Source organism: Molossus molossus, unplaced genomic scaffold (genome assembly GCF_014108415.1).
Source record: "Molossus molossus isolate mMolMol1 unplaced genomic scaffold, mMolMol1.p scaffold_m16_p_22, whole genome shotgun sequence".
Lineage (NCBI taxonomy): Eukaryota > Metazoa > Chordata > Mammalia > Chiroptera > Molossidae > Molossus > Molossus molossus.
The window spans coordinates 35866188-35889550 of NW_023425358.1; the positions used below are offsets into that span (position 1 = coordinate 35866188).

The window sequence follows — 23363 nt, forward strand, 5'->3', positions numbered from 1 at the left end:
TTAATATATATATATATTTGGTACATGCCCCTAGCAGGAACCGAACCCGGGACTCTTTGGTCCGCAGGCCGACGCTCCAACCGCTGAGCCAAACCGGCCAGGGCTGGAAGATGTTTTCTTAAAAAATTCACCTCACAGAATTATATAAAGTAAAAAAGCACCTCTTCTCTTATCTTCTAAGCCCTATTCCCATTCCTCTAGGTAACCACTGTTGTTAACTTGATGTGTATCTTGCCAGATCTTTTCCAAATCAGTCTTCCTTTCTATCTCAGTATAATGATGTGTACAATAATCGAAATGTGTATGTAAGTGTGCATATAGATGCATAGAAAATTCCTAAACCAGTAAATAAGATCATTCTATATATACACACATACATACCCTTTATCTCCGAAGGGTAGATGCATAAAGGCAGGACTGCTGGCTTAGTGCACACGCTCACAGTTCTGGACGGACCGATGCAACTGCTCTGCAGAAAGGCCCTGCCGGTCCACACGGGAGGCTGAGGGGCCACCTATTCACCAGAAGCCTGGCCGGCATCTGATGTTTTCAGTCTCTGTATTTTTTTCCATAGAGGAAAGGCAGATGCACCTCCTTATTCTAATTCACACTCTTCCATCATGAGTGGAGCCGAGCCTCTTTTTTGTAAAAAAATCTTTTCCCTTTATTGATTTTAGAGAGAGAGAGTAAGGGAGAGAGAGAGTAAGGGAGCGAGAGAGAGGGAGATGAGAACATCGACTGACCGCCTCCTGCATGCCCCCACCGGGGATCAGGCCCACAACCTGGGCATGTGCCCTGACCGGGAATTGAACCAGCGACCTCGTGGTGCAGGGTCGACGCTCAGCCACTGAGCCACACCTGCTGGACTCTTCTTTTTATTTTTAGTGTGTTGGTCACTTACATTTCTCTGGGCTGGTTGTCACTGTGATCATTCTGGTGTCCCTCATCTCCCGGAGAATTTGCACAAGGCCGTCTCCGGGATCTGGAATATTTCCGTGTGACCGGGTGGGTATAGGCCCGCGCCCATCGAAGCTGGAAGAGACGGCAGAGGAGGGCATATGGCTAGGTGCCTGGCAGGTGCAATAAGCAAGGGGGCTTCCCTCTGACGCTTGTTTTGGGCACAAGGAGGACATCTGCCCCTGCTGGGCTCCGTCACGGTCACCAGGTCACCAGGTCACCAGGTCACCATCCACGTGGTCTCAACAACACGAGGCTCTCAGGCTGCATCCTTGCAAACGCCGCACGCGGGGGGGACGGTGGGCGGAACCTTCTACTCCAAAGGCAAGGGAGGAGGAGGGACCACCTACTGCGGGGGCCGACTTCCGGGTCAGCGGGGTCACTTCCGCCCCAGGCACTCTCGCGCGTGCGGCGCTCCCGCCACCGCCTGTCCTCCTCCAGCTCCAGAGCCGCGATGCCAGGTGTCTCACCCAGCGACCTACTTACGCTTCCTTCTTCTCTCTCCGTTTATGTGGCTGCGAAGACGCCGAGTTTCCGGCCTCGTCCCAGGAGGAAGAGCAGGAAGAAGAGGCCGAGTCTCAGAAGGTCGAGTCGGTGGACAAGGTGTCAGGTGTGGCCTTAGGGGGGGCTCCGCGGGCAGCACCGAGGGGATCCCCGCCCAGACCCGTCGTTTCTGCCTTTACCCGTATGAGCCCCGGGTGGCGGCCGCGCAGAGGGGACATGCTGGGGGTCCATGGGCGCACTTAGCGTCCCGGCCCTGCCGTGGCAAGGGACCGCCAAGGCGTCCCAGAACCGCAGCTGCATCGGGAAACAGGAGCAAACGCTGCTAACATGCTGGCTGTGCTTCTCGCCCTGATGGAAAAACTCCTTATTTTATTTATTAAAAAAAAAATCTTCATTGATTTTAGAGAGAGAGGGAGAGAGAGATAGAAACACTGATGAGAGAGAACATCGATGGGCCGCCTCCTGCACGCCCCGCACTGGGGATCAGGCGCACAACCTGGGCATGTGCCCTGACCCGGAATCAAACTGGCGACCTCTTGGTGCAGGGTCGATGCTCAACCACTGAGCCACACCGGCCGGGTTAAAACTCTTTACTTACTTATTTATTTATTTATATCCTCATCCAAGGACATTTTTTTCATTTTTTGTTCAGATAGAGTGGGAGGGAGGGAGAGGAAGAGAGAGAGAGAGAAAGAAACATCGACGTGAAAGGGACACATCGAGTGGCTGCCACCCGCACGACCCAACCAGGGCCGGAGACAAACTGCAACTGAGATACGCGCCCTTAGCGGGAACCGAACCCGGGTCTCTCTGGACCACAGGCCGACGCTCTAACCGCTGAGCCAAACTGGCCAGGGCTAAAACTCCTTTTTTTTAATTTATTTTTTTATCCTCACCCGAGGATATTTTTCCGTTTTTTGTACAGATAGAGTGGGAGGGAGAGAGAGGAAGGGAGAGAGAGTGAGAAACATCGACGTGAAGGGACACATCGAGTGGCTGCCACCCGCACGACCAACCAGGGCCGGGGACAAACTGCAACCGAAGTACGTGCCCTTAGCAGGAACCAAACCCGGGTCTCTCTGGACCGCAGGCCGACGCTCTAACCGCTGAGCCAAACCGGCTAGGGCTAAAACTCCTTTTTTAAAGTAAAGCTCTGGGAAGTCACCGATTGGACACTGCTGCTGTAGTAGCAGACACACATGCACATGTGCACCCATGGGAAATTTCTGATGGAGGACTCGTCAAAAATGCAGGGCAACTCTCCTGATTATAACGTAAGTCAGGGCTACAGAAGGACCCATTCGTAAAGACATAAGTATCGCTTTTTGATACCATTCAGGTCTCTTGGATGAAATATGCTGTTGTACAAAATGCATGTTTGTCCTTGTCGGGAGGGGGCCCCGTTTCCTGATGACTCCATCTGGCTCACTGAAGAATGTTTTGCAGCTAGGAGTTTGCAGATGAAAACCAGTTTGGCACAGCAGCCCCTAACGGGCACAGAGAGTGAAGACATGGACAAAGATTTAGAAGACTTGCCCCGCAAGGTACGCGTGGATTTCTTCTCCTTGGAGGGTAATGGGAATTCCGTGCCTTCTGCTGCGCTGGGTAACCGACACAGGTCATCTGAGGGACACACCATGTTGGAATGGAGATGATAGACTTCTGTGTTGGGAGCCCATTTTCAGATTGAATGGTTCCCTACAATGACTCCCAGAACCCAGAAGAGCTTTTGTAGCCATGGTTATAGTTTATTTAAGTGAAAGTATGCAGATTAGAATCAACAAGGCAGAAGGCAGAGAGGGCAGAGTCCAGCAGAAAACAGGCATGAGCTTCCCATTGGCCTTACCCAGTGGGGTGAGGTCACAGACAGAGCTAATTCTCCTTATATATGACGGCATGTACGAAGTGTTGCAAATCAGGGAAGCTCACCTGAGCTGTGGTGTCCAGGGTTTTTATTGTGGGTCAGTCACATAGGCATGAAGTGCCCAGGTTTCTTACCTTAGTTACTCAGTCTCCAGCACCCTCAGAGGTCAAACTGATAACAGTGTGACCCACAGCCCCAGGCACTCACCAAAAATTACTGTTAGTATAAACTACCCAGCATGACAGATGCAAGTCCCCAGGTATACAAAGACACTCAGAGCGGGCAGGATATTCCAAAAGATTAGAGGTTATCATCACCCAGGGGCTGGGTAAGGGCAAGATGGAAAAACTTTGGAATGAGCAGGGTTTGGACAACTCAGGCCTGCTGAGTTAGCCCTTTCTTGTACAGATCCCAGGGATGGAGCTTAAAGCTAAGGTGTAAGCATTTAGCCTGACCTGTGCTAAATGAAATTACACTGAACTGCTTTATGAATATGCCCCGCCCCCAAAGCTGAATTCAGGCCTGCTTTGTTGCAATCTGTAGCCTAGAAAAGCTCTCTGAGGTCAGTTTGTTGAAGTGTGGCTGCTTTGGGAAGTTAATAGAGGAGTCTGGGTGCATTTCAGCTCACGTGTGACCCGCTGGCGCCTGCTGCGCAGCTGTGTCTGTGTTGTCAGGAGTGAGAGCAGAGCACGGCAGCGCGTGGACGGCTCGGGTGTGCTGGGACATCAGGTTGTTTGGGTGAATGGCTGTATCTCAGTGTAACAGACTTGTTTCCCATGTTTCAGAAAATTGTTAAGCACATTGTGGAAAAGACGTATCTCCACGTGCTTTGTACTCCTGTTCCTGAGGAGTTTCTGGACCAGAATGTGGTGTTTTTCCTGAGAAATACAAAAGGTATATTTCCAGTGTGTGTGTGCGCGAGTGTGGGTGTGGGTGCACATGCCGGTGTGTACGTGTGAGAGTCTAAACGTTTACATTTTCATGAGAATGACTTTTTATCAGTATAGTCAGTTCTCATTTTTCATGGATTCTGTATTTGCAGATTTACCTACTCAAATTTTTTTGTATTCAAGGACGTGTGCAGAAGGGGAGACATTTGAGTCTCCCAATGTGCATGTTCCCAGCTGGAGTGGAACAAGGTGACACTCTGCCTTCTTGTTTCAGTTCCTACTGTAAACAGGTGTCCTTATTGTGATCTGTTAGGGCACAGTTTCCACATTTTTCTGCTTTTTGTTGGCGATTTCACTGTTTGAATGGCTCCCAAGCATGGTTCTCATGTGCGGTCTAGTGTTCCTCAGTGCAGGAAAGCGGGGATGTGCCTGAGAGGAAAAATGTGTGTGTGTGTGTTCGATAAGCTTCCTTAAGTTGTGAGCGATAGTGCTGTTGGCTGTGAGGTCAGTGTTAATGATTCGGTAACAGGTATTAAATGAGGTGTCTTTAAACTGAAACATGCACACGGCAACGTTATGCACTGGTGGTGATGAGAATGCTGTGACCCGAGGCTCCCAGGACCTAACCCGCATTTCTCCGGGAACAATGGCTCAGTATTTGCTGGTTCAGTGTTCACGGCACATACAGAACTACCAGGAATAATGAGAAATTAATCTAGTCTTAGTTCTATTTATAACTCTTAGGTACAGATTCAAAATGGCTTGACCCTGAGTTATAAGGTGAGCTTTGGTAGGCTTTCTCTGCGTGGCTGAGAGACTTAAAACAGAGGAGCTGCGCAGAGGCCTTGTCCGTCCTACAGAGCAACCTCAGGCCAGATGTGCCCACTGTGCATTCCCTCCGCGCTCGGCCACCCTGGGCACAGTGGGGTTTTTTAGACGCCCCAGTGCTTGTTGCTCTCTGATCTCCTGACCTGGCTCCTCCTCGTGCTCTGTCCATTCAGGCCGACCTCACTCTGGCTGCGTTTCCCTGGGTCCTTCTGCCGTTGCCCCCACCTCGCAGCCTGCGAGGCTGTGCTTCGCTGCATTTGAGGACTCACCCTAGATTTTATTTTATTTTTTTAAATTAATTTTAAAAAAAATCCTCACCCAAGGATATTTTTCTATTTATCTTCTGATAGAGTGGGAGAGAGGAAGAGAGAGAGAGAGAAACAGTGACATGAGAGGGACACATCAACTAGTTGCCTCCTGCACGACCCCGACCAGGGCTGGGGATGAACCACAACTGAGGTACGTGCCCTTGGCTAGGATCGAACCTGAGACTCTTCAGTTTCTAGACCGACACTCTAACCTCTGAGCCAAACCGGCTAGGTCCTCACCCTACATTTTAGAACAACTCATGTTTCTTTTATTTTTCCTTTTTCAAACTTTGATGGCACTTTGGGTCAGGACCTCACAGCTAAGCCCTGAGCTTCTGTATTTGGCTCTCCCCGAGTGGGCGGGCACGCAGGGAGAAGGGCGCCGTGCGGAGGCTCACCTCTGAGTAGCCTGCTGCGTCCTGAGCGCCGTCCAGTTGGGTGGCCCGAGGAGCTGGCCTCAGCTCGGCGCCCTCCTGCGTGGCGTGTGGCTCACCACGCAGGCCTTGCTTGGGCGGGCACCAGTGCGTCTGCCCTGACTTCATTTCTGTTCGTTCTCATTTGTGGCTTCTGTACAGCTGTCTTTCATTGATGGCAAGCTGTCTTTCTTTTCCATACTGGGTTCTTTTGCGGTTTCCCTTTAAAACAGATTGAAGTAAAGAAGCATTGGATATAAAAAAATGTGTTAGGCCCTGGCTGATTTGGCTCAGTGGCAGAGCGTCAGTCCACGGGCCAATGAGTCTCAGGTTTGATTCTGGTCAAAGGCATGTACCTCGGTTGCAATTTGTCTCCGGCCCTGGTTGAGGTTGTGTGGGAGACAGCCACTCGATGTGTCCTTTTTACGTTGATGTTTCTCTCTCTCTCTTTCTCCCACTCTATCAGAACAAAAGTGGAACAATGTCCTCAGGTGAAGATTAAACAAAACAATAAATAAATAAATAAAAAGAAGTTAGTGTGTGTTCTGAGTCTGTGGCTGGAACATTCCTTCGTAGCTACTCGGGAGGAGGGAGCTGATTCCCGTGTACTTGGGAACGTTGACTGTTCACCACTTACCCACTCATCTCCCCGGCGGCTCTGTTCCCTGTAGAGGCGATCCCTGAAGCCAGCTACATGAAGGAAGCCATGGAGATCATGCCCGAGACGCTGGAGTATGGGGTTATAAATGCGAAAGTGCTTCATTGTCTGAAAGATATTATATGTCAGGTAAGTGTGGGCAAAGGAGGAAATCTCAATGTTTTTAAGATTAAGGCCATCTGATTCATTTTTTCACAAGCAGGCAGTCGGCAGCCCAGGTCCAGGCACTGTCATGGGCTCTGTCGTTACAGTGGTGCCCTTGACTAGAATATTCAAAGCCAGAGGCAATTTAAGAGCATGAATCCTTGAACAGGACAGTGTGATGATCTGTTTCATAAATTTGCATTTCAGGTCTTCTTGCCAGCTTTGTCCTTCAATCAGCACAAGGAATCCAGCATGGGGTTCACACCTGGAGAAGTCTCTGACTCCCATGAGAGTGAAATGGACCTGCCTAATGTGCCCGGAGAAGCCGTGGAATATCACGGCTCTCAGTTAATACGAGATGAATTTTTAATGAACGTCCAGAAATTTGCAAATAATATTCAAAGAACAATGCAGCAACTTGAAGGTAAGCTTTGGTTTTTCTCCTCTTCCGTTAAGCATGATGAATTTACTTTGAGAAGGCAGTTGAGCTTTTTTCTTTTAACTGATGATTCTTGTTTACCTGCTCAAGATATGAAAGACAGAACTGGTTATTATAAACAGATACAAAGAGGAATGACGAGCCCTGGCCGGTTTGGCTCAGCGGTTAGAGCGTCGGCCTGCGGTCCGGAGAGACCCGGGTTCGGTTCCCGCTAAGGGCACGTACCTCAGTTGCAGTTTGTCCCCGGCCCTGGTTGGGTCGTGCGGGTGGCAGCACTCGATGTGTCCCTTTCACGTCGATGTTTCTCTCTCTCTCTCTCTCTCTCTCTCTCCCTCTCACTCTATCTGAATAAAATATGGAAAAATGTCCTCGGGTGAGGATTAAAAACAACAAAAAAGAGAGGAATGACGAATCCTTGTCCTCAAGGGTCTTACAGTCCAGTGCCCGAAGAACTATGGCAGAATAAGGAGCTTGAGAAAGATGTCAGGGTCTAAAGGGTTTGGAAGAGGGTGACCAAGGCGGAGAAGTGGCAGGAAATCAAAGGAGACTTCCTGAAGCAGGTGGCATTTGACCTCATCTGACAGGATGAACAAGGCTTTAGTAGGAGTGGGGGAGCAAGTGCATTTCAGGCAGAGAGAATGGCCTGAACAAATGAAGGGAGATGGGATGGAGTGGGGTTTCCATGAAAGAGAAGGGGTCGAGGGCTGGGTCCTGGGTCTTTGTTATCTTTGTGTCTGTCCACAACCCAGGGCCCTATACAGTGTGGCTGTCAGTTGGATGGAGCTGCTCTGCACCTCACCGGGTGGGGAAAGGGTGCGGTGAATGGAGAACAGGAGGTCGGGGGCTGGCTCAGGAGGAGCGTGAGTTCTGCCGAGTGCAGGGCTGGGAAGCCAGCGCGCATGTACTGGCAAGGGCAGTTAGGGCCCGTGCGGAGGCATCGCTGTTCTAGGGCAGTGAACCTCTTCCCCCTTTACAGTAAGGTTGAGCACACCCCACTCTAGGGATTTTCTCTGTTGGAAACGAGAAGACTAGAAACCCGTGTAGAGATCCAAACTTTTCGTAACAGCTATGGAGATGGTTTCTCAGGCTCCCATGTTAGAGGTTCTTTTCCCCGGAAGTGCAGTTTCTCCCGTGAGATCTGTGGTCTTGTACGACTTCATGTCTGTGCAGCCCTTTCCTCAGCCCTGGCATTGCTGTGAGCAGCAGAGATGTGAGCATGGTTTCTTACACTCTTACGTGATCTCGTGTCTTGATTTTGATGTTAAAAGTAGACAAGAGAATATCTTTTTGTGTTTTAGGTAAAATACTGGAAGGAAATGCTCGAGAATGTTTTCTTACCCCTTTTCTTTATGTAAACGTTCAGGGTTATTGCTCTATTCCTCGTGCTGACGTGTCACGATCATGGTTTGTGGGTGGTTCGTTTTGCTAAATGTTCTGTATTTTCAATCTGAAGACCTAGCCTTTCAGTCTGAAAATGGTTCTTGTTATTTCCTTCATTACTTGTCTCTGTTCTCTTGCTAACGTTACTGTTGGATGAATCTTTTTTTCCTGCTCCCCCCCATGTATTCTCTATCTCTTTGTCATTGTATTCCATGTTCCTGAAGAGTTCATCAACTTTTATCTTCCCAGTCTTGGGTTGGGTTTTATGTTAGTGACTACATTTTTAATTTTTTTTTAATCCTTACCCGAGGACATTTTTCCATATTTTGTTCAGATAGAGTAGGAGGGGGAGAGAGAGAGAGAGAACCATCGACATGAAAGGGACACATCGAATGGTTGCCACCCACACGACCCCAACCAAGGTCAGGGACAAACTGCAACTGAGGTACGTGCCCGTAGTGGAAACCGAACCTGGGACTCTCCAGTCTGCGGGCTGATGCTCTAACTGCTGAGTCAAACTGGCCAGGGCGGTTGTTCAATTTTTAAATGAAAATTATTAGGTTGTAAATTCAGGAACATTTAAAAAACATATTTTTCTTTATTGATTTTAGAGAGGAAGGGAGACAGAGAGAAACATTGATGTGAGATAGAAACATCAATTGGCCGCCTCCTGCATGCCCCCCACTGGGGATCGGGCCCACAGCCTGGGCATGTGCCCTGACTGGGAATCAAACAAGCATGACCTCATGCTGCGTGGGTCACGCTCAACCACTGAGCCACACCGGCCAGGCTAGGAACATTGTAAATAACTAAATCATTTTGATCGAGCTTAATACTGGGACAGTGACCTAATTCTCTAAAATGTTTTAGTTACAGTCTAATGAAAGAGGATGAAATGTAGACAGATTGGGACAGGGGATGTATCATTTATCAGACCTTATCATTCTGATTGTGGATAGAAGAGCCAGCAAATTAACTTGGACATTATTGCCGGTAATCATTTTTCCCAAAGTAAGAGCTCTTTTATTCTCCTAGGTGAGATTAAGTTAGAAATGCCGAGCATCAGCGTGGAGGGAGAGGTGTCTGTCCTGGCAGCTGACCCGGAAACCGTTGAGATCTTGGAGCAATGTGTGATCAACTGGTTGAATCAGATAACCGTGGCTGTTGAGGGCCAGCTGAAAAAGACGCCTCAGGTAACTGGTGCAGTGCTTTCGAAGATCCCTGATACAGTCACACTTGCTTCCCTGAGAAGGAGCCATGAGTCTGGGTCCGTGTGGTCTAGCTTCTTTTCTTCTTCTTTGTTGTTAGTTCTTACTTGAGGATATTTTTCTGTTGCTTTCTCGACAGAGTGGAAAGGAAGGAAACATCAATGTGAGAGAGACACAGCGATTGGTTGCCTCCTGAAAGACCCCAACTGGAGCTGGGGATTGAACCTGCAACCTGGGCACGTGCCCTTGACCAGGAATCGAACCTCAGACCCTTTGGTCCACAGGCCGACACACTAACTGCTGAGCCAAATCGGCCAGGGCTAGCTACTTCTTCCTTTTTTTTTTTTAATCCTCACCCGAGGACATTTTTGCATTTATCTTCAGATAGAGTGGGAGAGAGAGAGGGAGGAAGAGAGAGAGAAACATCGATGTGAGAGAGACTTATCGAGTGGCTGCCCCCACATGACCCCAACCAGGGCTGGGGACAAACTGCAACCGAGGTGCATGCCCTTAGCGGGAACCGAATCTGGGACTCTCCCGGCCACGGGCCGACGCTCTAACCACTGAGCCAAACCGGCCAGGGCCAGGGCGAGCTGCTTTTCTGACTGTTTTGTGACCTCCTTAAAGACTGAGGTAGATGTATCCAAGCCATCGTTCTTGGGCTCTGTGCTGGTGGTGTGCTGCCAGGGTGCGTCCTGGGCTGACGAGGGTAACACTGTGCGTCAGTCAGGATGCTCGGGCTCCCAGCACGGAACCCAGCGCAGGAGCGCAGCTGGCTCAGATAAGAAAAGCATTTGTGGGCTTACATACCGGGAAAGCTCAGAGGCTGGTTTCAGGTACAGTTTGATCACGGCTCTGGCTGTGCTTCTCCGTGAATCTCTCAGGTCCGCCCTCCTCCCTGAGGGGGCTTCCTCCTTGGGCTGGTTTCCTTCATGGCAGCGACTTGCAGCAGTGTCTGCCCCACATCCCCATATTGTCCAGAGAGAGAGACGAAGTGGCGTTGTCTAGCGCTCCTAGCTGAGGTCCGAGACGCTCTCTGATTAGACCGTCCTGGGTCAGCTGCCCACCCCCGAAGTTTTTGTGCAGATTAGCCCCTGGCACCTTTGAGACCAGAAGATGGACGCTGGAGAAACAGCCCCAAGTGTCCACTCCGCATTGATGCTGACAGTTGTTGGTGCGGTCATGTCACCTCTCAGGGTAACGGTCCTCTGGCTGAAATTGAATTCTGGAGGGAAAGAAACGCCACCCTCAGTGCACTCCACGAACAGACAAAGCTTCCCGTCGTCAGAAAGGTCTTGGATGTGATCAGGGAGTCAGATTCTCTGCTCGTGGCGAACCTGCAGCCGGTCTTAACCGAGCTGTTCAAGCTGCACATGGAGGCCTCGGACAACGTGCGGTTTCTTTCCACCGTGGAGCGTCATTTCAAGGTACTGCATGTGGAAGTCGCCTCTGCATGTTAGATCTCACACAGGTTTAATTTCCTTTTTTTAACATTCAGCATTTTAAAGGTTGTCATAAAAGAGATGTAAAACAATATTCATTATTTTAACCACTTGTAAGTACGTAGTTGAGTGGCATTAAATGCACACACAATGCTGTGTGCTCTTCATCACACACATGTCCTTAGTGGGAACTGAACCCAGATCTCTCTGGTCCGCGGGCCGATGTTCCAGCCACTGAGCCAAACCAGCCAGGGCTCTACAGATTGCTTTATTTGCTTTAATTACAAATCTGTCTTTCCATGGCAGTCCACACAGACCTATCTTAAACTTCTTTTGTTTGTTCAACACTGTCTCCCATCATGAGTGCATTTTTGGGGTGTAAGAAGAGTGAAACTTCCTGCACACTATTGCTCCATTCATCTCTTTGACCCCAAGGCTAAGGGTGCTCTGCTCTCTCTCTCGCACGTGTCTCCGGTCAGAACATAACGCACGGATCGAGCTTTCACGTGGTCTTGGAGACCATCCCCTCCATGATGAGCGCGCTGAGGATGGTGTGGATCATCTCCCGCCACTATAACAGAGACGAGAGGATGATCCCCCTCATGGAGCGGATTGCCTGGGAGCTTGCTGAGAGAGTCTGCAGAGTGGTGAACCTGCGGACCTTGTTCAAGTAAGAAGTAGTGACGCTGTGTTTCCTCAGGAATGTTTCGTGTCTGGCTTCTCTACTCAGCATCATGTTTCCAAGGGTCCTCCATGCCATAGCATGTCAGCGCTCCGTTCCTTTTCATGGCTGAGTAATGCTCCATTGCATGGATATGTAGGTCATTTTATTTTACTAGGACCTTTTTCCTTAATTATCCTTAGAGAGACCAAGGCACAGGGTGAGAAATCCTCAGCTCCAGACCCCAGGACCCTGCAGGTGGCACAGCCTCTGACGATCAAATGTTAAGGGGGACACAGATCATTTTTCACTTTCTTACAAAAACAACCTATGCAGGTGACATAAGGTGCCCAAGTCTTGGAATTATCCCTTTGCTCCGGCGTTGCAGCCCCTACTGCCGACTTCTGGCCTGTCAGCGAGGCCACCTGTCCCCCGTCCAGCTCAGGCAGAGCTCACTGGGCGAGCCTCCGCTCTGCACACTGCTGGGCAGCTGCTGCGAACATCAGCCTGGGCGGCGCCGGGCTTCCTGTCGCACCCGTGCAAACTGCCAGCAGCGGCTCTCCCGGCGAGCTTCTCCAGGAGCGGCCGTGACGTCAGGAGGCTCTGCCCTCGGTTCAAATGCTCCCCATAGAAACCTGCCCCCCGGGGACTTTGGCTCAGACCCCCTGCATCTCTGCCCGCCCGCTCATGTCCGGATCTCTGATCACAGAGAGAACCGAGCAAGTGCACAGAGCAAAATCTCGGAGGCCAAGAACACCCTCAACACATGGAAAAAGTGCTATTTTGACACCAGGGCCAAGATCGAGGCTTCGGGAAGGGAAGCCCGGTGGGAGTTTGACCGAAAACGGTTGTTTGAGAGGACGGATTACATGGCCACCATCTGCCAGGATCTCTACGACATTTTGCAGGTAGGGAAGCTGCAGCACGTCTTCTCTTTACTTTACATCCTCACCCGAGGACTTTCTCCCTTTTATCTCCAGAGGGGTGGGGGTGGAGGGGACACTGCTGTTACAGAGACACATTGACTGGCTGCCTCCCACATGGCCCAGATCAGGGTCGGGGACCGAACTGCCACCGAGGTACATGCCCTTGACCAGAAATGAACCTGAGACGCTGTCTGCGGGCCGACGCTTCAGCCACTGAGCCACGTCCGCCAGGGCTGGAGCATGTTTCCTTCCGTCACGTGAAGGCGGCTAGCGTTGCCCAGTGGAAGCAATTTGGCTTTCTTTTTTATTTTAAATTACATTTTATGTGAGTTTTTTTTTAATCCTCACCTGAGGATATTTTTACATTTATTATTATTTTTTTAATTTTTAAATTTATTTATTTTAGATAGGAAGGGAGAGGTAGAGAGAGAAACATCGATGAGAGAGAATATCAGTTGGCCGCCTCCTGCACACCCCACACTGGGGATTTGTCATGTGCCCTGACCAGGAATTGAACCAGCGACCTCTTGGTGCATGGGTTGATGCTCAACCACTGAGCCACAATGGCTGGGCTATTTTTACATTTATCATCAGATAGAGTGGGAGGGTGGAAGGGAGAGGGAGAGGGAGAGAGAGAAACATTGATGTGAGAGAGACACATTGACCGGTTGCCTCCTACACGATCTGACCAGGGCTGGGGATGAATTGCAACTGAGGTACGTGCCCTTGACTGGAATCGAACCTGCGACTCTTTGGTCTGTGGGCTGACACTCTAACCACTGAGCCAAACTAGCCAGGGCTTTTTTTAAAAAACATTTATACCTGCCCGGCTGGTGTGGCTGAGTAGTTTGAGTGTTGACCCACGCACCAAGAGGTCGCCGGTTCAATTCCCGGTGAGGGCACATGCCCAGGTTGTGGGCCCGATCCCCAGTGGGGGGCAAGCAGGAGGAGGCCGGCTAATGTTCTCTCTCATCAATATTTCCATCTCTCCCTCTCCTTTCTTCTCTCTCTCAAATCAATAAAGAAAAAAAAAATTAATTTATACCCATTTTTTTAGGAAATTGCTTGGCCTGTGAACTGTTGCGAGATCATGGGGGAGGAGGGAGAGAGGCCAGTCTAAGGATCCTGATAGTGTGGAGAGCCACCTCGTTCCTCCCTGCCTCCCCTCCACCAGCTCACAGAGAGCCAGGGGCTCTCAAAGTCCAGTGGGCCTCCTCCCCATCCCAACCCTTGCTATCAAGCTTCTTTTAAAACAATATGTCTTAAAAAAAGGAGTCCTTGTTTTGCTTTTGGGACCACACTATGTCCAAAAAACAATGCTCGGGAATTCACTCTTCCCAAGAATGAGCATTCCCAAGAATTCATGTAGAACTTGGTGCCTAGGATTAAAGTCTTGGCAAGATTCTTGGCCAAACCAAGGCAGAAACCCAGCAGGTTCCCATTTTGCGGCTGGTGGGAGCACGTGCAGAGGGCCGAGAGGCTGCGAGGGGGCCAGGGCCAGGAGCATGGGAAGAGGGAGGGGAGGCAGGGAGGGTCTGAACGGTCAGGCTCTTTAGTGCGTCCAGGTGTCTGGCTCTGGTCCTGCATGCAGTGGGCTCAGTACCGCGGGGCTTGGACTGGGAAGAGGTTGCCGAGGTGACGCGATTCTTGTCTTTAGACAAATCCAGGTGTGCAGCCCATGCATAGTGAGAGCATTCAGTGTGAAACCGAAAGTGACCTCCTCACATTTTGTTTGATTGGACAGGTGATGGAGGAATTTTATAACATATTTGGTCCAGAACTAAAGGCAGTGACAGGGGATCCCAAGCGCATCGACGATGTCCTGTGCAGGGTGGACAGCCTGGTCACCCCCATGGAAAACTTGACCTTTGACCCCTTCAGTATCAAGTCCTCGCCGTACTGGAAATACGTGATGGATGACTTCAAGATTGAAGTTCTGGCAAGTAACGCTTTTATTGATCGTGGATACCATGTTTTCCCCTGTTAAATTTGTCGGGTTATTTAGTTATGCTTAGGGTTTTTGTTTTGTTTTTTTAAATCACAAAGGTTAAAACCTGCTTTTTAAAAATAACGGAAACAAGACAGAAAAGCATAAGCTAAAAGCGAGCATTCCTCAGTGTTCCTTGTCCCCACTCCTTCTCCCCAGGATGAATAAGTCTAAATTGACCCGGGCACAGTGGCATTTCCGCAGAGGTGGGCGAGGTATAGACTTGGAGAGGCCATGGGAAGGCCAGGCTGAAGAATGGGACTTGATTAGCTCTAGGGAGCCATTCAGGTTGTTGACCAGAGGAGTGACACAGTAGGCGTTATACTTGAGGAATGTTTTTCTGGCCCCAGCACAGGTCGATGTGGGTTGGGAGGTGAGGAGATGGTGCAGGGGGCTCCGGCCGGAAGTGTGAGAGAGGCAGAAACTGCCAGAGCGAGGCCGGGGGTGAGACTGTGGCTTCCCGGCACAGAGGGCGACAGGGCGGCTCATCACGGGCATTCTTTCAGCCTCGTGTGGGCAGCACTACCCCCATTTTATGTCTTAAGTCATTGTGTGCTAACCCCCGAGCATCTTCGTACGTGAACGATCCCAGACAATTCCACTTGGTTATATGAATGTTTTCATTTTAATTGTATCTAAGTTATTCTTAGATTCTATTTACACTTGATCTTAGCCAACAGGCCAAGAACCGATTCAGATTCTGTTTAATTTTAAGTGCTATTCACTCTTAAATCGAACTCTTCATCAAAGCTACTTGTAATACTAAAAGGCTCATTATAAGAAAAAGCAGCCCCACGCGTAACCCCTCTCCATCCCCATTCTTGCTGTCATTTTCTACAGTTTTAGACATTTCTCTTCCTATTTACTATTTCCTAAAGAACATGGCAATGTGTTTATTTCCTTTTTTATCAAATGTGGTCAACTTTAGACATCTGTTAACTGTCCGGAGTAGATGTAGACTTCACTATCCTATTCCTACTGTCCCCTTTGCCTCTTGTCATCCAACATAGACTTGTAATAACTTTTGATAAAATAAATGGTCAGGATTTACTTATTATGCCAAAGCAAATATTATTCACTGCTGACCCAAGAAGCCGACCATAACCACACCACCATTCTTGTCTAACGCTTCATTTTCCTAGGGTTAATTATTACTTTTATTTTTCGTTTGCCTCCTTGTCTATCTTTGCATTATTAATTTTTCCCAGTTGTTCTAACGTCGCTCCTACACGCCTCCCAGTAATGGGTTCCATTGCTCAAAGCCAGCGGTGCTGTTGTTTTCCTGTCCCCCAGAGCTCACGGTCTTTCTGTTCCCGTCTAGACTGCTCCTCAGACCTGCTGCAAAGCAGTGCCCTAGGCTTTTCTGCCTCCCTCGCCTGTGTCGGGTCCTCTGTTCCAGATTTCACACCTTCCTCTTTCCTTTTCACTTTGTTTGGCTGGAGCACACTGCTCAGTAACTTCCTAAGAAGGTTTCATATATTTTTGAGTCTTGTGTGTGTGAATTCTGAAAGGACAGGAACAGAGTTCAAGGTGGGAAATAGCTTCTCCTCAGAAACTCAAAGGCGTTCTTCACTGCCGGCTCCCTTCCAGTGTTACTGGAGGTCTGATGTCATTCTGACGCACTTCTTGTAGGGTTAGCCTCCCGCTTTTTAAAGAGTGGGTGGGTGTGGGTGCAGAGGGTGCACTGGGGCCTGGCCGTGTGGGGTGGAGAAGGGGTCCTTGTTTGCCCCTCTTCCCGGTGCCTCCAAATCCTCCGCCTCCCAGAGGCTTCTGTGGGAGCAAACAGGACACCTTGCTGGCGCTAGGTGTAATTTTCTGCCTCCTGTAAAGCTTGTTACTCTCCTCCCCAAAATTTCTCTGCTGTTGTGCCTTCTCCCCTTTCTTTGTCTCTATACGTTAATACTTCAAAAAATCCCTTCTCCGTCATTTTGAACTGGTTGAGGGGGAGAGCAGAAAAGCAAAACTCCGAGGCTGCCAGCCTGCACGGACGCATGTGGAGGTCCTGCTCCAGGCGCCGGCTGTTTCCTGCAAGAACACGAGCATGTGGAGGTCCTGCTCCAGGATAATTACAGCAGCAGGGGGGATGTTTTCTTGACTCCTTTTTTGTTATTTTGGCAGGTTATTGAGAAAGAAGCAAAAAATTTTATTGACGAATCTTTTAAGACGCTTCGATCAGCGGAGGCCGCGTTTGACATGCTTTTAAAGTTTAAGCACATTCGCTCACGGGAGGCTGTTAACCGGCAGATGATGATGAAGTTCAATGATATTCTCGCACAGTACTGTAAAGAGGTAACTGGAAAACCTATAGCTGTTGTCGCAGTAAAAATGTCCTTGGCAAAATGTGAACAATTGAATCACACTATTATCTGTTTTTTCCATCTAAATTCAGAGAAACTGGAGTTTCCCCAAGTAGGTAACCAAATCCAGTGGGTCTGTTTATTTAGGGGAGAAATGCAGGGAGAATTGATCAAGTATAACATCACATAGCTCACATTGCGATGGGCTCCCTTGGGTGAGTCGTAGCAGTGATCACAGCCAACCCCCTGCAGAGACCACGTGTGTGTTGATATGTTAATTTGGAAGTGTCGCCAGTGTTTGCATGTTCCAGGTGCAGTGTTAGGCAAAGAGCTAGAGCGGGACGAACAAAACACAGACAATTCTGGCACAGGCTAAGACGCGGCTGAACTTTAAGGACATCGCGTTAAGTGAAATAATAAGCTAGTCACACAATGAGAACCGCTGTATGATTCCACTTACGTGAGGCATCCGTAGTGGTCAGATGCATAGACAGGAAGTAGCATGGTGGTTGCCAGGGGCTGGGGAAATGGGGCGTTAGTGTTCAATGGGCACAGAATCTTAGGGTGGGATGATGGGGAAGTTCTGGAGATGATGGCGGGGACGGCTGCACAGCCACAGGACCCCCTGCTGAGTGCAGTTGCAGTGGTTCAGACGGTAAACTTTATTTTATCTGTATTTTACCACAGTTTAAAAATAATGAGCATTGCCCTGGCTGGTTTGGCTCAGCGGTTGGAGCGTCGGCCTGCGGTCCGGAGAGACCCAGGTTCGGTTCCCGCTAAGGGCATGTACCTCGGTTGCAGTTTGTCCCCGGCCCTGGTTGGTCGTGCAGGTGGCAGCCACTCGATGTGTCCCTTCACATCGATGTTTCTCTCTCTCTCTCTCTCTTCCTCTCTCTCCCTCCTGCTCTATATGAACAAAGAATAGAAAAATGTCCTTGAGTGAGGATAAAATAAATAAATAAATAAATAAATAAATAAATAAATAAATAAATAAAAATAATGAGCATTTATAAAATCTCGTGGCGTGCACACGTGCGCCCGCGCACACACACTCACACACTTCAGGCCATTGGTCATGTCTCAAACAGACTTAAGAATTTCTAACACTTCAATCAAATGAGTGTACACAGTCTGTAATTCTAAGGCAATTTGGAACATTGCATATGTTAAACAATAGAAAATTACTGGAAAATATAAAAATTAGTAAAGAATAAGTAAGTAGTAAAAACGCTATTTTAGACTTTCTTGACGTTCCAATGTTCATTTATTTAAAGATGCATATCTCCAGTTAAATGTTTCTCGGCTAAATGGCGATGTTTCCTGCTCACCGAGGCTGTTTGTTTGTTTTCCAGATTGACACTGTTAACAAAATCTTTGTCCAGAACCGTGACAACCCGCCACTGTACAAGAACCACCCTCCAGTAGCAGGTGCAGTCTCCTGGGAACGGTCTCTGTTCTTCCGGATTAAGCACACCATCCTCAGGTTTCAGGAGGTGCAGGAGATACTGGACAGTGAACGGGGAGAAGAGGTCTGTTGCTTTGCTGGAACCGTTCCCTTTTGTATTTCACAGGCTCTGTTGTGTTGTCTGTGAGGAGCAGCTAACCTTCAGATCTGTGCCTGCCACGTAGACGGTCTGTCTCTCCTGTGGTCCCTGCGTCACGGTTCAGATCTAAAACGGCCTTTGCATCCTTTCTCTCTGACATCTCAGTACCTACGACATCTTCCTGGTGGCAGGCACATGGGCTTGTCCTGGATTTGACCTTCAGCCTCTCTAGGGGGTGACCACCATCTCTCTGATAATACTGTCTATCTCCCCACCTGGGGGTTTTTGTAAGTCATATTGCAGGTTTTGACAGACCTCTTCTTTAGAAGTCCAGAGAGTAAATGTTTAGGCATTTGCAGGTCAAATAGTCTGTGTTGCAGCTGCTCATCTCTACCGCTGTAGCAGACAGTCCCCACAGATAGCGTGACAGTGAACACATGTGGCTGTATTCCAAGGAGCTTCATTATGGACGCTGGAATTGGAATATTTCTTGTAGTTTTCATGTACCACAAAATATTGTTGTCTCTTTTGATTTCCTTCTAATCATTTAAAACTGTGAGCTTAGCTCCTGGGCCGAGGTCTCCTGGTCTCAGCTGAGCAGCCTAGAGCTCAAGCTGCGCCTTTTCAAGCAGATCCTCCGAAATGTGTGAAATGCTCTCTGCTTTCTTCTGCAGAATGCGTTAGATATTTTTTTTTGAGAAAGGAGAGGGAGAGGCAGAGAGAGATGTTATTTCTAAGGACAAATGAAAATTGCTTGAATCCTTCGATAGGTGAAACAGAAGTACCTGGAGGTGGGCAGAACGATGAAAGAGTATGAAGACAGCAAGTACGAGCAGTGGAGGGAGATGACGGAGCAGCAGCTGCCCGTGCTCATGAAGAAGAGTCTGCTCACCAAGGTGCGTCTCCTGCGCCCTCGTCCCAGCTTCCACGGCCGGGCGAGAGGGGGGCGTGTGTCATTTTCCTGACACTCTTGAGGTTGACGAGCATTTCCAAAGTCAAAGACTGAGAGACGAGGAGAAGCAGACAGGAAAGAGATGGAGACAGCGCAATGTCACGGTCAGGAAATGCACTGGAGTTGGGCAAGTCCACTGACTCCTAGGGCAGTGGCTTCACTCTGAGCCTGTTTCTCCATCTGTAAAAATGAGTTGGATCCAGTGACATAAACGTACAAGGTATTAGTTGAACCATCTAGGAAATAGCTGACCATTGACCATCTTTAACCCGCAGGAAAATGCCACTTCCTAAGATGCATCCTTGTTCTTCCACTTGGGGCCTGGCACGCAGCGGGTGCCCATAAATAACTTCTAGCTGTGGGGGAGGAAAGACCAGCCTGGTAGGGTTAGGTCTTTAGTGTCTGAAATTCTGAAGGAGGGACCAAAGTGAGGGATAAGGGCCAGGTGGGCCTATGAGGAACTGGACGGCGCTGGTCCTATCAAAAGGGGCCACCGCTCTGGGCTCCAGCCCATTGTCATACATCATCGGCTTTTCCAAATTTTCAAGGGAAGCCAGAATTATGGACCTTTATATGCAGTTGCCCAATTTCAAAGGTGGGTGGCTAAATGGAATCCATACGTAGTTCACCAAACTATGTATTCTGATGGTTCCAGCCAGCTCCCGGTCTGTCAGGTCGGCATCAGGAGACCTGCGTTGGTCTTTTTCAGGTCCGCGTGGAACTTGGGTAGTGTTGGTCTGCCTGCTCGGACGGCCCTTCCACACTGACGGCATGTTCCTCCCACAGATCTCTACAGGCTCTGAGGATACCGTGAGCTCCGACAGGAACGTGACTTTTGCAATCAATTTTCCATTTATGCTCAAGGAGATTATTAATGAAACAAAGTACTTGGAACAGCTGGGATTTCCTGTCCCCGAATTAGCAAGGAATGTCGCTCTCCAGGAGGACAAATTTCTTAGGTAAAACGCTGCTTCTCTTAAATCAGCAGTGAATTTTTTGGTCTTGGGATGCCTTACACTTAACATTATTCAGAACCCCCTTCCCCAGAGCTTGCTTTTCTGTGGATTTTATAACTCCTGGTATTTACCAATAGAAATTAAAACTAAGAAACGTTTAAAATATATTATTTATTCATTTATCTAGAAATAACAATAACGAACTATTCCATGTTAATATAAATAGCATTTTTAATGAGAAGTAACCACTATATTCCAAAAAAGAAAGTGGGAAGAACGGCATCATTTTGCATTCCTGCAAATCCATCCAAGTTTTAGGCTGGTTCCTGGCGTTGTATAACCTCTCTCTAAGGCAGGTCGTTAGAGCTGTTTACCAGATGGACGCACTCCATTGTCCTTGCCTCATGGCACTGTCTTCCCTGGAACCCGCAGGTACACAGAGGGAATACAGAGCATGCTGGACCACTACCACGTGCTCGTGGGCACGCTGAATGCAGCCGAGACCGTCCTCCTCGATGATCACTCTCAGGAGTTAATGCGCGTATTTAGGTCTGGATATAAGAGGTTAAACTGGAACTCGCTAGGTAACACATGTCACCTGTTGCTGCCTTTTCAGTCTTTAAAGACTTTTAGTTGAACTACGATTTCTGAGTGTATATAGATCTGGTAAATACGTCTGGAGCAGTAGTAAAGTGCACTTTGTGGAGCTTAGACTCCCTCTCACGTTGGGAGTGGAGATGAGATGGAGGCCGTTTGACACCCTGCTGACCCAAAGCTTTCTTCTCCAGAGATGGAGACTGTCACTTTGTTTCTATAATTAAAATTTTAATTTTGAAATGAGTATGGGTTCACACGCAGTTATAGGAAGCAGTGTGGGGAGATCCTGGGCATCCTGAACCCCGTTCCCCACAATGCTGACTCACAAATCACAGCCCAGCACTGCCTAGGACACTTTCCAGACGCAGACTGTTTCCACCCCACTCCCCCTCACCTCTGACCTCGCCGCAACCCCTGGCCAGCCCTGACCTGTTCTCCATTTCTACACTTTGTCATTTCAAGAGTGTTCTATATTATGTCACCTTTTGGGGTTGCCTTTGTTGCTCCGCGTACCTCTGGAGGTGTCCCCAGACGCTCACTGGACTGCGGAGGTGGCTCCCTGCCAGGCCTCCCCGCGGCGGCCTGAGGGCTGGGCCGGCGCCCATCCCACAGCAGGAAGGCGCAGTCTAGCCCAGCTCACCCCCGTTGGCAGGGCTTCGGGGAGGTCACAGCTCTGTCCGCGGTGTTTGCTGGAGTAGAGCACGGCTGTCTAAGGGTTCTGTCTTTTTTTTTTTTTTTTATCCTCACCCGAGGACATTTTTCCAATTTTTTTTTTTTTTTTTTGGTACAGATAGAGTGGGAGGGAGAGAGAGGAAGAGAGAGAGAGAGAGAAACATCGATGTGAAGGGGACACATCGAGTGGCTGCCACCCGCACGACGAACCAGGGCCGGGGACAAACTGCAACCGAAGTACATGCCCTTAGCGGGAACCGAACCCGGGTCTCTCCGGACCGCAGGCCGACGCTCTAACCGCTGAGCCAAACAGGCCAGGGCTAAGGGTTCTGTCTTGCGAGGATGTCCCTTTCTGGCGCTTTGGCCAGAGAGAGCAGGCTTGTCTTGGGGCATATTATTAAAAAAAATTTTCTTTATTGATTTCAGAGAGAGAGGGAGAGAGAGAGAAACATCCATGAGAAAGAACATTGATTGGCCGCCTCCTGCACGCCCCCTACTGGGGATCGGGCCCACAACCTGGGCACGTGCCCTGACTGGAATCAAACCGGTGACCTCTTGGTGCAGTGTCGACACTCAACCACTGAGCCACACTGGCCGAACGGGCATATTTTTAAATGTGTGTCTGTGTGTCTGTCCCCATGGGTGTGCATGGGCCGCCAGCTACTCCAGCTCCAGGTCTGGGAGATCAGGGCAGGAGGACCGTCATCCCTCTGCCCTGAGGTCCTTACGGTGCCCCTGCTCTTGACCTTCAGACTCCCGTTTGCTTTACAGACGATCTGCAGGGCTTTGTTTAGCAGGAGGACTAAGGAGAGATCTGCCTCACTCCCTCCTCCCGGAGGCGGGCAGCCCTTCCTTCAGAAGTGACGAGGCCATTGGCTTTCCCTCTCCTCGCCTCCTGTTCCCCTTCTCTTGGCCCCAACTTTCCCTCCTTTCTCTGTCACGGTCTTCCTTTCTCTCTTCCCTTCTTCTTTATATGGAGAACGTGTGTTTGGATTGTGGGCTTCAGACCTAAACCTGCCCACAGCACTCAACCTCTCGAGGCTCAGTGTCCTCAGCTATGAAATGGGCATAATCATGTGCCCAGTTCCTAGGGTTGTTGGAAGGAATCGCCGACCGAGCATGCGTGCTCAGCCAGGTCTCCTCCCGCCTCCCTGCTGTTCGCTCGCCTAAGCAGCGGGGCAGGTGCGGGGAGGTTTCAGGCTGCCTGCAGTGAGAAGGCTGGAGGGCCAGGCCTTCCCTTCCTCCCCACGGCGCTCACCTGTGGTTACGCTGACATCTGAACAGGAGAAATGTGCCATTTGGTTGGTCCTGAGCACAGGGCTTCTTCTTCCCCAAGGGTGCTGGTGGCTCTTTGCCACGTCGCAGACCCGCTGGCAGGGAACACGCAGGGTCCTTCCAGGGGAAGGGCTGCCGTCTGGCTGACATCACAGACGGCACAGGGAGGGGTATGAAAGAAAGACCTGAAGGCCAAGTACCTTTCTTCCTTTGTTTCTCTTTCTCCCAAGGCATTGCTGACTACATCATTCGGTGCAAACAGGCCATTGGGAAATTCGAGTCCCTTGTCCATCAGATTCATAAGAATGCGGATGACATTTCCTCCAGGCTCACATTAATAGACTCCATAAATCTCTTTAAATATCCAGGACCTAAAAGTGATGAAGAACTCCCAGGTAGATCGGACATCTTGTTTCTTTGGAGGAATGAAAAACCTCTGTTGTGATTGAACTGATGTGTGT

At 49.4% G+C, this 23363-nt stretch overlaps 1 protein-coding gene across 2 annotated transcripts in view; it reads left to right on the forward strand.

Annotated features, from left to right (window-relative positions):
• DNAH10 (dynein axonemal heavy chain 10) overlaps positions 1-23363 on the forward strand; it is a 117466-nt gene that overhangs the window by 2216 nt on the left and 91887 nt on the right. Inside the window, exons 2-17 of one of the 2 annotated variants that reach the window (XM_036276565.1) lie at positions 1481-1567; positions 2908-3005; positions 4111-4219; positions 6436-6551; positions 6774-6990; positions 9421-9578; positions 10790-11020; positions 11515-11705; positions 12406-12604; positions 14367-14561; positions 16728-16898; positions 18259-18435; positions 19221-19346; positions 20189-20361; positions 20791-20942; positions 23133-23297. In XM_036276565.1, the coding sequence (XP_036132458.1) occupies positions 1481-1567; positions 2908-3005; positions 4111-4219; positions 6436-6551; positions 6774-6990; positions 9421-9578; positions 10790-11020; positions 11515-11705; positions 12406-12604; positions 14367-14561; positions 16728-16898; positions 18259-18435; positions 19221-19346; positions 20189-20361; positions 20791-20942; positions 23133-23297 (2565 nt within the window). The remainder of the gene's footprint in view (positions 1-1480; positions 1568-2907; positions 3006-4110; positions 4220-6435; positions 6552-6773; positions 6991-9420; positions 9579-10789; positions 11021-11514; positions 11706-12405; positions 12605-14366; positions 14562-16727; positions 16899-18258; positions 18436-19220; positions 19347-20188; positions 20362-20790; positions 20943-23132; positions 23298-23363) is intronic. The other variant, XM_036276567.1, reaches the window with a different exon arrangement.